Genomic DNA, 16,098 nt, shown 5'->3' with positions numbered 1-16,098 from the left:
CAAGGCCATATCTTGAGTGTGTCATAGGACTATCTGATGGCTTTAACTTCTGTCACCGGCCTTAGTGGAAGGTAAGTCATTTCCTCCGTGAACTTGTGCCTGAGATATTTGAACCCTGGCAACAGGAGGGAAGCAGGTTTGAACTTGGAACTGACAGGGCTGTATTTTTGCAGTTACTCTCTGTGTTGAGTTATATGTTGTCCACATGGGTATATAGTAGAAAAGCAGAAGTGTTCATTTGGTATTTCAGAAGCGTAGGTCTCAAAACCTTGATAGAATGGAGACAAAGATGGCAATCCTGGGGCTTGCCTAAACTAGTAAATCTTTAGCCTCGGTAAGTTTCTTAATAAGCTTCATGACCCTGGCTCCAGCTGGGAGGGAAAAAAAAATCAATGTAAAGAATGTACAACATAATGGAAATACCATTCAAAATTTTATATTTTTAGGCTGTCTAATGTTAGAAATCCTCTTCTGGTAAGCAAATGTTACTGGACTTACCTACCCCTGATTTTTTACCACTATTCTTTTTTTTTTTTTAAGATTTTATTTATTCATGAGAGACTCACAGAGAGAGGCAGAGACATAGGCAGGGAGCCTAATGTGGGACTCGATCCCAGGAACCCGGAATCATGCCCTGTGCCAAAGGCAGACCGTTAACCACTGAGTCATCCAGGTGTCCCTTGACCGTGATTCTAAACCTGTTTTGATGTAAAGAAGGAAAGTGATATGCATTCAGACCACTTGGAGCACTAAAGAAGCTCTAGTCTGTCTTGCCCTTTATTTGGAGAGGTTATAAGCTCATCTGAACCCTAATGCTGTATTTGGACAAGTTATACAATCCTAGGAACACAAATTAGAATCACTCACATTTTGTCCTTTATTTGCAAATAACAAATGTTGGGAAGCAAGCATGCCCCTGCCTGACCTGACTCAATTTCCCTGTTGGACTCAAGGCTGTCCTATGCCCTCCACTCCCACCCCACCAAGCTCTCCCTGTGAGGCTTGTGCTGGGAAAGCAGAAAACCTGGCATGCTGGGTGTCCCTGGTGGAGCAAGAGGCAGCTACCCTAAGCAGTACACACCCTTCCCCCCGACCACCACCACCACTTACCACCACCACCACCCCCAGCGCACAAGGATTCCCAGCTTGGGAAGATGGCCAAGGAGAGGCTTCTGTTGGCCGTGCTGTATGGTGAGGAGGCTCAGGTTCAGTGGACCTGGAGGGCTCACATCTCCTATTTTCTACTTCTGCTGTAAAGCAAGTGTCATGATACTTTTGAGCCTGCCTTCCCATCTGTAAGACATTTTCCTTTACGTCAGTTTTTTTAGTACCAAGTCAACCATGTTGACTCCTCCTTGCTTCATGTCTCCTTCCATGCACTCCCTGTCTTTGGCCGCCAGAGCTGTTCTGAAGTCTTGGTGAGGACACCTGAAGAGAGCAGAGCTCAGACAGCAGCCTGTGGTGCAGACAGCACCCTTTCCAAGACTGCAGGATGGGCTGGGGGCTGGGATGCACACTTAGACTTTTCCTTTTTTTTCTCTTCAAGATTTTGTTTATTTATTCATGAGAGACACAGACATAAGCAGAAGGAGAAGCAGGCTTCCCACAGGGAGCCCCATGCGGGACTTGATCCCGGAACTTCAGGATCATGCCCTGAGCCAAGGCAGATGCTCAACCACTGAGCCACCTAGGTGTCCCAGACTCAGACTTTTCCATTCCCAATCACAGGATGTAAGTGTGCCCATCTCCAGTTGCTAGATGGAAGAGAAGGCAGGCTGAGGGCATGACCTCTCACTAAAGGAGGACAAGTTCATCTGCTGTTTGGCTCACTGCTGTATTCCCCGTACCTACAAGAGTGTCTGGCACACTGAGATTGAAGGGGAGAGGGATGGAGAGGGAAAGTTGCTTTGGGCTGTCTACATCCTGAAACTGGTTCTTGGGGCTGGCTGCACATTTATCAGCTCAGATCTGCCACCTGGCCCTAAGGGGAAGTACTGTCTGTGGGTTGCAGAAGGAAATTCTGTTTTGTCAGAGGTGCTCCTAAGGGGTCTGTAGGGGTACTGCTCCAATGAGCTCCGTCTTTTCTTCATTTGTACCCATTTCCTGCTTCTCCTGGCCCCCAGGACACTTGGAAGTCCTTGGTCTGTGCCAGTGAGTTCCCATGGTGGCACTGAACAAAAGAGTGATGAGGACATGAGTGTGGGCGTTTGGCTGTGAAGAGAAATAATGGAAAAGGGAAAGGTTCAGAATTGCCATCTGAGCCACCAGAGAAGCCTGCACAGCGCTAAGTGGCTTCCCCATCACCATTCTGGTGACTTCCCTGAACTGTTTGGCCTGTTGCCCCATACCTCCTCCGTAGTCAGCCAGCATCCAGGCCCCAGCAGCACACTCTGTTACCTTTTCTTTCTCTCCCGCCCTGTGCCCCAGATTTATCTTTCTCTGAACAGTTTGGCCTGTTCTGTACCAGGTGCTGCTGTGCTTAGCTCTGGGGCAGAGGCCAAGACACAAAGTGGAATCACAGGTCTTGCTTGTCAGAGCAGACAGAGGGAGACATGAAATTCAGGTGTAGGGAAACATGTGCTCACCACACCCAAACTTGTCCTCAAGCTTGTCTCAGACGTGTCCGCCTTTGGCCTTTGCCCAAGCCGTGCCCTCTGCTGGGAATCCCCTGTCCTTATTTCTAGTCTGCCATCCTTAAGCCCAGTACGGGTCTCCTCACCCCTCTGCCTGCCTCCCAGGGAGTGGGGTGGGAGTGACAGTGCTCAGGATATGTGGATGGGACACCCAGTCCTGGAGAACTGATGTCGCCCTGAGGAGAGTGGCTGTAGCACACAGGTGGCAGCAGTGAGGTGGTTGTGTTGGTAGTAAGGTCGCACCAAAGGCCTTGAATGTGCTTCTCCTTTAAGGTCTTGCCTTGAGTTGAGCTTCTCTCAGGCACTGGGAGCACAGTTTATATCTTAGAGTAGTTTGTAATCTGATGGCCTCTGAGCCCCATCACATGTCTATGGAGGGGCAATGGAAATGCTATATGTATTGGGGAAGGACCCAGAGCTACTAGGGCTTGTGACTTACCCAGGATCTTGGAAGGAAATGAGGAGGAGCACACAGATTTTTGTACAAGTTGCTCTGTGCAGTCCTTGGAGGGTAATGACAAAATGCAGACGACCTAAACTTCAATCCATAGGGGATTATGATAATTAAATACATTCACAGAATTCTGTGCAGCCATTAAAAATGATGTTCTTAAGAGCATGTAAGAATATGGAAAACTGGGATCCCTGGGTGGCGCAGCGGTTTGGCGCCTGCCTTTGGCCCAGGGCGCGATCCTGGAGACCCGGGATCGAATCCCACATCGGGCTCCCGGTGCTTGGAGCCTGCTTCTCCCTCTGCCTATGTCTCTGCCTCTCTCTCTCTCTCTCTCTCTGTGACTATCATAAATAATAAATAAAAGAAAAAAAAGAATATGGAAAGCTGTTTATAGTCAAGCTTACAAAGCAAAACATAAAATAGAGTGATGTGATCCCAGTATTTTTAGGGATATGTATAGAAAAAAAGACAGGAAGGGTGGCAGACCCTAGCAGAGTAAAGGTTTATGTTTTGGCATTTCAGATTTTTGTGTTTCTCAGTTATTTCACATGGATGATTTGTTATTTTACAATGAGGAGAAATACAGATTATTTATGAAATAAAAACAGTGTCAGAGTCTGCAGCGTGAGCAGGATCAGATAGTTGGCGAGGCTTCAGTCAAGTGGAGCACCATGGAGTCAGAGAAGATGGGTCTGTGGGAGGCCACATGGCACGCCCATGTGCCCCATGTCCTTTGCCTCAGGCCTGCCAGAGGTGGCCATCTGGAACCAGAGGAGACCTCGTTCTGCATGCAGCCGTGCAGACCAAGTTTGCCACTGTCTGTCCTGACCTTGAGTCAGGTGTCCTGTCTGAGCACCAAGATGCTTCCATGCAGGCCGAGTAGGAAGGAAGGTGGTTCTGGTGGGACATTGCCTCTGGCTGTCTCCCATTCTGTGACTTGAATACCTTACCTCACGTCTCTGCATCACTCCTCACCTTCAAGAGGGAGGAGAGTGGTGCTCTCAGGGTTGGAGAACTCCACAGAGAGACTGTGGAAGCACCAGTCTATGAATCGCTTTTGGATTGTGATCCGTAAAACTAGAAGTCTTCCTCATTTTCAGCTTCCTGTTCATGCTTCCAACTGCCTTTGAGGCTGGCTGCACACCAGGGCCTGTGCCAAGCGCTGGGGAGCCAGGCAGGCATGTCAGAAGGCCCTGGCCTTGAGGCAGTGAGAAGAACCCACAGGCAGGCACACAGATAGCAACTCAGGCCCAGTGCAAGTAGCACAAAGGAGGGTATTCCACAGTCGGTCCCCCTTCACGCCCACGGGAGGCTCCCTAGCAGTTGGGGTGGAAGGGGCGGCCTGGCCTCTGGAGAGACACCTCCTCCCAGCGTCCCCACCATGAAACCAGGGCTCCTGAGGGATTTCCGGCAGGAATGACTAGCTCTGTGCTATGCTAGCAGCCTTTTAGAAAATACAATGGAGAGACCTCATTTTGTAATAATAATAACAAAATGAAGAATAATTTCAGTAAGAAGCACATGTCATTCATTGGTCTTGAGCAGCAAGGTGTCCTAGGCTTTAAAGAATTCTTGAATAAGTGGAAAATGTGCTGCCTTCCCCTCGACCTGGTTTTCCTAGCCCTGAGTAGGCTGACTCTGCTGGGCTTTAATTTGGCACTGGCCACAGAGAGCCCCTGGTGGCGTGATGCCTTGCCGCTGCGTGCGCGGTGCTGACAGCCTGTTTCTCTTCTTGCTTTCAGAAGTGACTGGGGAATCGCGTCCTTACCATGGGAAGGAGGCTGTGGATCCGCGGCCGGGTCGGGCCCGAGGCAGCGACCCCAAGCACTTCCATGCAGTGAATGTGGCGCAGCCCGTGCGCTTTAGCAGTAAGTTGCAGACCTGCTCTGTCTGGGACCTAAACCTTGTGGCCCTGTGTGGCCCCATGTAGCCCCTGGCTATCCCAGGGCCACTCAGCTGGATGAGGAGTGTGCCTCCTAAAATGGCCCTTCTGGGCTGTCAGGGGCCACTGACCTCTTTTGATGACTGAGGTTGAAAGGCGACCCTTCCAGGGTCACCCCAGGGCCGAGTGGTGAAGCCATGATGTGAACCCAGGCTCTGGAACCAGGCTGCTCGCTGCCACAAATCAGCTGCTTTTTGATGGAGAAATAGGCTCCGAGGGATTAGGTCCAGCTGATGGGAGGGAAGGCTCTGCCCCTGTCATTAAACTGTTTTTGAAGAGACTAGTTCTTGAATAAACTCCCTATGACATTAAGATTTTTAAAGGAGCATTACAAGATTAAAGAAGGTTGAAAGAAAAGCCACACCAACCCCCGCCCCAAAAACAGACAGGGATAATGACAGACATGGGTACAACACGCTGGGACAGGAGGAACTGATAGGTGACGTGTCAGCTGTGGGGCCAAGGAGCCGGTTGGCTATGTCAGTACTTGCCCCTCCCCAGACACTCAGCACCGGGGAACACCTCAGAGCTCAGACCCTGTGTGGCAGCTTGGTTGCCTGACAGGGACTAAACGAGCTGGGGAGCTGTGCCCTGGTGCTGTGCTAGCCCTTGATCCATAAAAGCTGTGAAATGCAAGGATTCTTGTGGCTGAAGGGATACTGGGCAAGCTTAGCAAGTGAAGAAACCAAGGCTCTGAGAGGTCAGCACATCCAAGGTCATGCAGCCTATGGGGCGCCGCCAGGACTCAGCCCCATGGAGCCCCGACTCACACTCACACTCACCCTTTTCATTGCTTACCTATTTTTTTTTTTTGAATAGTTCATACTTCTGCCAAGGTAGTAACTCCACAAATTTCATATGATTAAAAAAAGATGAGCCAATAAAAAGTAATGTTCCCTCCTTCCATTGCCCCCCCCCCCACCAGCTGCCATCCCCAGAGGGGTTTCCTCTGGACCCATCCCAAGGTGGTGGGTGAGGAGCCCTGGGTGGGAGCCTGCCCTATTGCTTGCCAGCTGAGGTGCTTGGCCTCTGCATGTCTCCGTGTCTCCACCTGTAGCCTGGAAACAAGGCAGGACCCACCTGGAGGGGGTGGGTGAGTGGAACACATTGTGCGTGGGGGTTTAGGAGCCGTAGTAAGGGCTCCCCTGGTGATCCCCTGCCCTTCAAGCTCATGCCACAGCCTCAGCAGGCATGTGCTGTGTGCCCCGTGTACCTTCCAAGCAGGGGTAATCACAGTGCTTGCTCCTGGTCGACAGTGAAGAGCCTTCCTGCGTGCTGTGCTGCTCAGTCTGTGAGTGGGTTGTCCCCCGTGGGCAGGTGGCAGGAGACAGCCCTGTCCTCACTGCAGTGCTGCTGTGGCATGCCTCCTGGGCTCCGGGCCAGAGCTGCCATTTCCTTCTTGTAATCTCTGTGCCTTTGTTAATCAGTTACACACACAGTCTCTAATAAAAACATGAACATCTATCTTTCAGAAGTTTTACTAATTCCATAGGACGTAGATGCATTAAAAAGTTGCATTTTGGTAATGACTGCCTTTGTTAAAAATTATTATTCTTCAGTGTGTGCTTAGGAGGTGGGTAGCCAGCATTTGAAAGTTAATAGATCCAGTGGAACAGGCCCTAGATCTTACCTAAGGCCAGCCGTACAGAACAGCAGGAGGCCGTCTGGCCCCAGGAGTGGGTCCACCTGGTGAGGAGACATCTGGGTTGGCCTGCCTCAGGGAGATGCAGGCTCCGACTGGCTACTCTGCTGTTGCCTGCTGTAGAACCACCTGGGCCTCGCCTTCTCGTCTTGGGAGGCAGGGGCTGGCCTTTTTATTCCAGAGGCACTTCTGGCTCTGATCCTCTGAATTTCTCTTTTAGGGGAATACTGGCCAGTGCCCATTTGAAGGGAAAAGGAGGGCCAAGGATTAGGCTCAGGAGGGCTTGCTGGTGGAGTGGCCAGAGAGCCAGATTTGGGGGCAGTGTGGGCAGGGAGTCTTTCTGCTCGTTCCTGGCATGGGGAGTTCTGCTGTCTTGTCAACCAGACTTCATCTGAGAATGAAGTCCACTTCACGAAATACATTCTGCAGCCAGTCTTTAGTGTGCCAAGTAAATCAAAGGCCTTACAGAAATGATATGAGTCCCTGAATGTGCCCGTGCCTTGGGCTACATCTGTGTCTTAGAGAATCTTGTATTTCACAGTATGTGTGGTCTTATAGGCAGAGCTTGCCTCCTGAGCCTCTGTTTCCCCATTTTTCTGGGGCTATTTCTGGCCTCAGGTGCAGCATGTCTAATCATATTTTGGAGTGAGGATCCTAATTTAGGGGACAACTCCCCTCCCGCCCTTCATGTTTCCTAGGGAAGTGCCCAACAGGATGGCACCACTATGAAGGCACAGCCAGCTGCTACCGGGTCTACCTGAGTGGAGAGAACTACTGGGATGCCGCACAGACCTGCCAGCGTGTGAATGGTTCCCTTGCCACCTTCTCCACTGACCAGGAGCTGCGCTTCGTCCTGGCCCAGGAATGGGACCAGCCGGAGCGGAGCTTCGCTTGGCAGGACCAGCACAAGTGAGTCCTGTGGTGGGGACCCAGGGCTTGAGGTCAGGCTGCCACCCAGTGAGCAGGATACCCACCGAGGATGTGGCTTCTGGCCTCCCATGACACCCCTCAGGCTTCGCTGACCGGCCCTCAGAGGAAGGGCAGCCCCATCCACTGGAAACAGAGATCTGGGCTTTAGATCAGGCATCAGAATGATGTCAGGGGCTCTTAGAGGGCCAGGGATGGGCTGCCGTGTTGTCACTTCAAGCAGTTACCTTCATTGGCTCCTGAGGGGCTGATTGAAGGGGCTTCCTAGGCCCGGCATGAGGGCCGTAAAAGTGGGTGGAGGGTTCCTTCTAAGAAAGAGGGCTCTGTCAGGCCCAGTGCTTTCCATGGGCGCACTCGTTCAGTCTTCTAGAAACCACAAGAGGCCAATAGGTGAGAAGACAGGCCCAGAGTAGGTGAACACGTGACCTTGGGCACGTATTAGCTAGGGTATGCTTAGGTTCCAATTCAGGCAGTCTGGCTCCAAAGCCTGACCCTTGACCCCAAGGCTCTGCAACATTGTGGAGAATATGTCAAAATTGCAGCCAGCTGCCAGCATCTCCAAGCCCAGAGCTTAGAGGGTTTTGTTGGAGGGCAGGTGTGTGCTGAGGACTGTAGTGGTCCTCTTCTGGAGGGGGCATATTGCTTCTTCCACACTGCTGGGGAGTGGAGGAGTGGATTTTAGGGTTGCCAGATGGCCAGTGTGCTCTCTCAGGGATGCTACACTGCTATAGGAGCACGATGACTGTAGCAGGTGGAGAGCAAGCCTTCATTTCAATACCCTAGCTGGATTTGGGCTCCACTGTTATGCCCTGTGATGTTGGCAAATCACAATCACCTTGCTGTTTTTCCTTCTACAGCTGCAAAGTGAGAAAAAAACTTCTAGATCACGGGGTGATTATGAATCCATGGAGAAGTGAGAGGGCTCAGCCCACTGGGTAGGAAAGTACCCCATCTTCCCAGGGTGGGCGTGTGCATGGCAGTAGGCTGAAGGGAGAAGAGTGGCAAGAGTGGCATTGAGCCAGAACTCCTGCAGTGGCACTGGGCCTGCTGACGGGCAGCTCCAGGATTGCGGCTGGAAGGCTGGGGTGAGAGGCACACACCCAGCAGGTGGTTGTGGCAGTCGGCCAGGTCCATGGCCCCCTTGGTGCTGTGACGTGTGTGCTCAGGAGCACACTGCAGGTCTGGGGCGAGCTGGCTCTAAGCGGAGACCAAGCAGGAGACCACGAACGTCATTTTACCCAACACTGCAGTGTAGACCCATGTGGGTTTGTGTTTTATTGAGATGTAATTCACACACCATAAAGTTTACCCCTTTAGAGCAGACCATTCTTTGGTTTTAGTATATTCACAGAGTTGTATTCATGGGGCTGTGTGTACCAGGAATACCAAGAATAAGATTGGTCTTATATAGAATGTGAAAACTTTATTGGATCAGCCAATGAGAATGGAATTGATAGGAGTTACCCAAGATTCAACTTTTTCTGATCTGTGAATTTATTGTTTACTAACTTTATATGTACTTTATTAAATTTTAGTATCAAAACTTAAATCATTAATGCTTTACAAGCTTGGTATTTGAAAGGTCACTATAACTCTAAGATACCCACACTCACACCCAGTCCACGGTTGTTTCCTTGCTGTGCTGAGGCCTGCTGCCTTTCCGCCCTCTTGCAGGCTGTGGGTTGGCTACCAGTATGTCATCGCCAGCCGGAACCGCTCCCTAGAAGGTCGCTGGGAGGTAGCGTTCAAGGGTAAGTCTTTTTGGTCTTTCAGAAGAGTTGTTGAGTGTGCAGTTGGGATGGGGGGGCATCATCCTGACTAGGGAGATATTGCTGGGGGCTCCCCACACCTTCACCCTCTCCCCAGTGGTGCTTGGTGCAGGGCTCATGGAGAGGAGCAGGCCCCAGATTGTGGAGGGCACCATGATGATGGGCAGACACCCCAAGGCCCTTCTTTCACGCTCTTTGTGGGGCTGGAGCCTTCTCTGGAAACTGTGTTTCTTTCTCACTTGGCAAATACCTAGACTGTCCATTTTCCCTTTAAGTGAAGGCCTTTAATTGGGGTATAAAAATAATGAATATACGGAGTGTGCAGCTGACATGGGCGAGAGGGAGGGATAAGCCTTCTAGGATAGAGACGTCAAGAAGTAGAATCCAAACTGGAAGGAAAGCTACCAGGCAGATGGAATTAAAATAGTGAGTGTGCATGTGTTGTGTGTGCGTGTATGTTTCTTTAAGGATTTTATGCTGACTTGTTTGTAAGCACCAACATAATGTAAAGGAAGCAAGCATGCTGGTGTTGGCAGCTGAGTCATGCCATTACCCCCTCCTCCCCTGTCCCTCCCCTCCTGCCCTATTACTCTGGCACTGGCAGGTTTCACCCAGGCCCTGGCTATGGCCTCTCCACTTGGCTGCCTGAGCTGTGATTCCCCTGCCCTGTCCCCTTGTCAGGCCTTGCTTTGGGGCTGCTCTTTGGGCCTGTGGTTTGAGCTTGGGTCCTATTCATTTTTCCTAAACATGTCCCAGTCCCACTGTGGATGTCTTAAGTGTCTCTGAGAAGGACACGTCCCAGGACCCCAGACATGTTGCTCTGTCCAGCTACCTCACTGTGGAGAATGAAGGGGCATTGACCTCAGAGCCCACCTGTTTCCCAGCCTGAGTGGCCTTGTGGCAGGTGACTGGCTGTGTCTTTACATACTGTGGTGAAATTATAGACATGATTGGTATTCAGAAGCCCCAGGTAGCTGGCTTCCCTGGAGAGAGGCAGGGTCTCACAGGGTAGGGGTGCTAAGCCTGGCAGCTGGAAAGGGGCAGGGAGCAGAGATGGTGACTACAGAGGCCCCAACAGAGGCCACACCTACCAGCCTTTGCTCCTACTTGGGAAGTCACCCCATTCTTGTATCTTCCAAATATCCTACTGAAAGCATGCCTCATATTTGTATCCCCAAAGTTTGTGAGGGTAATATGTAGATTTTTCTCCAGAGTAGAAGACAAGTAAATAGCTTATGGGTTTCCAGGCCTGGGAGTCACTGTGTATCTTGCAGAGGATAAATCTAGTAGTTCCTCATTGTCTTAATCACAACCATTGATGGCTAATACTAGGCCAAGGCCCATTGCCCCTGACCCCAGCAGAAGGCATTGGCCTACAGGATAGTATAGACACTCTTCCGATCCAGTTATCTTCCTGACACCGATAGTTAAAAAGAGAAGATGCAGGTCTGCGTTGCATGATAATGTGTTCTGAGCTGGGGGACATGGGACCCTCATCTGGCATGAGAATGGCAAAGGCTCCAGGTAGGCTTCAGTGGCCACACTTGTTTTCTCCTTGGCTCCACTGGGGCATTAGAGAGTAAACCTGAAATCTAAAAAAACTAAGTATGTCAACACTGGCAGCAATGGCTCAGTGTGCAAGGGACCTGAGGCAAGAGTGAGGCGCCCACACAGATGGTGCTGTGGCCCTAATGTCCATCAGCTCTGTGTGGCTGCAGCATGTTGTTGGCTGCTCGTGCCTGGGTAAGTGGACTTGGCAGTTCTGTTCTGGATTTAAGTAGTAGCCACAAAATGAATGCGTGGCTAAAAAGGATTCCTCTACTACAACATAACTGGCCCGGATACCTGACACGGCTCAACATAATTTGTTCTGGGGTGTTTGTTTTTGTTTTTGTTTTGAGAGGAAGAGAGTGGGATATGGGAGGGGCAGAGGGAAAGGAATCTAGTTTTTTTAGATTTCAGGTTTACTCTCTAAATTCCCCAGTGGAGCCAAGGAGAAAACAAGTGTGGCCACTGAAGCCTACCTGGGGCCTTTGCCATTCTCATGCCAGATGAGGGTCCCATGTCCCCCAGCCCAGAACACATTATCATGCAACGCAGACCTGCATCTTCTCTTTTTAACTATCGGTGTCAGGAAGATAACTGGATCGAAGAGTGTCTATACTATCCTGTAGTATAGACAGGAATCTCAAGCAGGCTCCACACCCAGCACAGAGCCGGTTGTGGGGCTTGATCCCATGACCCTGAGACATGACCTGAGTCAAAATCGAGAGTCAGACACTTAACGACAGAGCCACCCAGGTGCCCCTGTTTTGGGTTCAAAGAAATTAAAAGAAAAAACATAAGCCCAAATGTAGCACATGAATTCTGATGCATCCTGGATTGGGAGGGGGAGAGTTATAAATATTTTGGGACACAGTTAGGGAAGCTGAATCTGGATTTGCAGTGGAGGTTGACTCCAGGATTTTCAGAGGTGTGACTGTAGTGTTGTGCTGTGGACAAGCATGTAGAGTGAGCTGCTGCGACACAGGACAGAACTTCGCAGGGGTTCATTATATTCTTCCGCTGCCTTTGTATCTGGTTGAAAGTGTCTATACCGAAAGCACCTTCTGCTGAGAGACTGCAGCGCGAGAGAATGCTGTCAACACAGCCCCAGCAAATGAGACGGTAGCAGAGCTCCCACTGCTACTCGCAGAGAAGAGAGAGGAACGTGCTCCCTTAGTCAAAACTGAGGATCTGGCTGGGCCTGAGAAGTGGGTCCAGAGGTGATGCATCCCAAAGGCAGTAGGAGGTGGATTTAAGTCTTTGGTCATTAATGGTGAATTCGCTCCAAAGAAAAGATTGTGCCTAAAATATGAGCGAATGGCAGTAAGAAGCCACTGCGGGAAGATATTTAGTATTTTACATCTTGCCCAACATTTTCCTCTGTGTTTTATAATATGTGTTGTTATAACACACGTGTTGTCATAACATCAGCACAGTGGCACCTGCAGAGTATCATCCGTATATCCATACTTCTTACCTGTGTATGTTGGCACCCCCACTCCCCAGGTGCACTTCAAGTTTGGAGCTCCACTTGTAAGAGGGGCCTCCTCTCATGGTCTCTCCCCCAAGAGGGATGCCTTGCCTCCGGTTTCTGTCTATACAGCATGTCAGCTCCACTCCAGGGTACCAAGACCCTGACGTTGAGGCAGCACCCAGGGCCTGGTGTACCCTGGAAGGCTGAGAACTGCTGCTGCCAGAGAGCACAAGGTGCCAATTTTATAACATTGGTGACCAAAGTTTGAAAGCAGATCCATGTTGTCTAAAGGGAATCATCTGTTTTCCCCCAAGCCATTGCCCAGGGCTCTAGCATCATTGCTGTTAACAGTATCATTTCAGTTACTGGTTATTATATGTGATATGTATTTTAAAATATAAAAATGGAAGCATACTGTGTGTTTGATGTGCCCACGTTGTATAACTTGCTTATTTTTAACAGCTGCTCAGGGGCATCTGGGTGGCATACTGGTTGAGTGTCTGCCTTTGGCTCAGGGCATGATCCCAGTGTCCTGGGATCGAGTTCCTCATCGGGCTCTCCAAAAGGAGTCTGATTCTTCCTCTGCCTATGTCTCTGCCTCTCTCTGTCTCTCTCATGAATAAATAAATAAAATCTTAAAAAAAAAAAAAAAAAAAAGATGTGCTCAGTCCTGCACCTGGATACCCATCCTCCCCCTATCTCAGCATTCCCACCTCTAGGGGCTCATTCCCATCACAAGTGGGCTGAGGCCATGTGTGCCACAAAGGAATGCCCTTTATGATCTCTATCTTCTTGGCCCTGGTGCTCACACCCAGGGAGTGTGACTCACTTGTGTGCCCTGACCTATCCTGACCTAGAATCTTCCATCAGCAGTGAGGAAGCGGCACTTGGGGGAGGGCCAGGGCTCAAGCTGGCCTAGAAGGCACATTGTGGAGACCCTGCCCTCTGAGTGAGGTGACTGTCAAGCTGGAGTGGAGTCAGCCAAGGTCAGGCCGCAGTTCTGCTGAAGGAAGGCAGCCCTGAGAGTGAGGTAGCTGGTTCCAGCAGAGGAGCATTTGGGAGGATCCACACAGCTCGTTGTGGGCCCCAAGGCAGACCCGTTCTGTGGGGGCTGTAGTACCATACTCCTTCCTGGGTGAGGCAAGACAGAGGCAGACAGCCTGCTGTGGGGAGGCACTGATAGAAAGTGAAGGTCAGCCTGCTGTAGGATGGGCATGGGGGGTGTGGTTCTTCCAAGCTGAGGGAGCAGGGGAACAGAGACACAGGAGGAGATGGCAGAGGAAGTTCGGTGTTGTTGTATATGGCCATGTGCGCCACGCTAAGGACAGCTTGTGTGCAGACGGAGTCGGGGTGTCTGGAAACAGTTGCCGCCACTCCAGCAGGTTGAAGGCCTGCCCTGCTGCACAGGCAGCAGTGGAGAGGTACCCTAGAGGACAGTCTGCTGGTACGATGACATGATCTCCTGCCCTTTCAGACTTGCCTAGAATCTTATCACTTGTCACCAGGTCACAGCCATCAGATCTAATGTCACCCACCTAAATTACCAACACCTCCAGCCTGGTCTTCTTGCTGCCAACCCCACCCACCCCTGTCTCCTCACACAGTTGTCAGAGGTTCCTCTACTCCTCCCCCTTCTGCCCTTGTGGCTCCTTCTCTCAAGAAAGCCTGGTCCTCACAGTCCTGTGGCAGCCTTTCCCTCTGCCCTCCCTCCCGACACCCTGCAGCCCTCCTCTCTAGCCACATGCCACCTTTGCTGCTGCTGTAAGCCCTCCCTGGGATGCTCCTTCCCAAGCTCAGGTTGCTCTGGTGCAGGAGAAGGTACCACAGGCGGCCTGGCCCTGGCTGGCACCTGGGAGGGCTCAGGGATTGGGTGGAGCAGAGCCTACTGTGTCGGGTCGTCTGGACTGCACGAACTGTGGGGTTTATGGTGAACACCGGTTTCCCCTGGTGAGTCTGGAGTCGAGATGCCCAGGGACTCCTCCAGGCAGGAACGCCACACCCATGCTGCTGCAGTTTGTTCCTGCCAGGTGAGAGAGTGCTCAGGAAGTCTGGCCTGGATGCCCCCAGACTTGCCTGAGCTGTCCCCTCTCTTGTTGCTGGTGTATCGTGCTGTGTTGCTGTAATAAATCTTAGCTGTGACTGCGGCTAGAAGCCAGGTCCCTTGAGTGCTTCTAGCAAAGCCGTGAGCTTGTGCGTGGCGTGGGACTCCCACCACAAGCCTTGTCACCCGTCCCGTCCATTCTCTGCTCCTGTGGCACTACTCCGAGGCCTGCCTTCATCTCCATGCTCCAGCTTCCTTTTTACCTGTAGTAGTTGTGACCTTCCAACATCACGAATACCTCACTCATTAGGTCTAGTCGTCCTCTGTTTCTGGCCTTTACACCCCTACCCTGTTGTAAGCTCTGCAAGGCAAGGATCTCTGCCTGCTGCTGTTGCCCGGTGTACCCCGAGTGCCCGTTTACAGGATGCGGCCTGTGGACATTTATTAAGTCAGTGGGGATGATGATCAGGAGGCCATGCTAGATACCTGGGGCTGCCCTCACAGAGTACCATGAACTTCTGGCTTAACACAAATTTACTTTCTCACAGTTCTGGAGACAATTCCAAAATCAAGGTGTTAGCAGGAGAGTTCTTTCTTGCTCCTTTGCCAGTGCAGAGTGGCTCCTGGCATTCCTTGACTTATGACAGCCACACTCCAGGCTCTGCTCCATCTGCCTCTGGTCATTTCCCATGTTTTTATCCTCTGTGTCTTCTCCCTTTGCAAGGACACACCCCAAGTACTGAATGATTTTACCTCGAGAGCCGAATAAGGTCATATTCTGAGGTTCCAGATGGCCATGATTTTTGGGGGGATGCTTCTCAACCCACAGCAGATGCTAATTGAAGATCACACTGAGTGTGTTGGGGATTAGCTGCATTTATCTCCTAGCAAAGAGAGGATGGAGCATTTTTATGAAACTGGAGTATAAAGTACCATAGAAAGGGCACATAAAATGAAGGCTTGAAAGAAACTAAGTTTGGCAAAGAGGTAGCAGTCTTCTTAGTCATTGGTTTCAAGAAACTACTGTAGCCCACATGACCTCAGGGTAAACAGGGCTTCTGACCAGCACAGAGCGAGAAGGCCCAGGTGGTCCTCTGGGCACATAATGGGTGGGAGGAGCTCCCTCCACTTGGCCTTCCCTGTGCCCCCCGTCTGTGTGTGACGTGGTGGGGCCTGAGCCACCCTCGCTCCCACCATCCACTCTCAGTTTGGCTCAGGCAGGTTCCAGGGCCTGTGAGCAGAATGGGGTGGGGACCAGGTCCCAGGACTCTACCCTGAGAGCATTTGTGGCCTTGGTCAGAACTCTGCAATCGTGTGCTGACATTGTACTCTGGGCTGGCAACTAGACTCAAGGCTAGAGCCTTTCTTTTTTTTTTTTTTTTTTTTTAAGGTTTATTTATTTTAGAGAAAGAGAAAGAGAGCATGAGTGGGAGGGGCAGCGGGAGAGGGAGAGAAAATCTCAAGCCCAGTCCATGCTGAGTGCAGAGCCTGATGCGGGGCTCATTCCCAGTACCCTGAGATCAGGACCTGATCTGAAACTAACTAACAGTGCCACCCAGGCGCCCCTAAAGACTTGGTTGTTTTGGGTTTTTTGTTTGTTTGTTTTTTGTTTTTATAAAGGATGGGATAAATCTGTTTCGTTTTCAGCACACGAGACAAGAAGCCAAATAG

At 50.9% G+C, this 16,098-nt stretch overlaps 1 protein-coding gene across 15 annotated transcripts in view; it reads left to right on the top strand.

The window, feature by feature from the left end:
• The window catches only part of DGCR2 (DiGeorge syndrome critical region gene 2), a 99,656-nt gene that overhangs the window by 57,588 nt on the left and 25,970 nt on the right, over positions 1-16,098 (top strand). For 12 of the 15 annotated variants that reach the window (XM_077874662.1, XM_077874661.1, XM_077874667.1 and 9 more), the window contains 3 exons: positions 4,830-4,957; positions 7,363-7,580; positions 9,273-9,349. In XM_077874662.1, coding sequence (XP_077730788.1) covers positions 4,830-4,957; positions 7,363-7,580; positions 9,273-9,349 — 423 coding nt within the window. The remainder of the gene's footprint in view (positions 1-4,829; positions 4,958-7,362; positions 7,581-9,272; positions 9,350-16,098) is intronic. The other 3 variants (XM_077874656.1, XM_077874669.1, XM_077874658.1) reach the window with 1 other exon arrangement.

The sequence above is a fragment of the Canis aureus genome, chromosome 27 (assembly GCF_053574225.1).
Source record: "Canis aureus isolate CA01 chromosome 27, VMU_Caureus_v.1.0, whole genome shotgun sequence".
Lineage (NCBI taxonomy): Eukaryota > Metazoa > Chordata > Mammalia > Carnivora > Canidae > Canis > Canis aureus.
The sequence above is the reverse complement of the archived record's forward strand: the minus strand, read 5'-3'. Positions and strand labels throughout refer to the sequence as shown.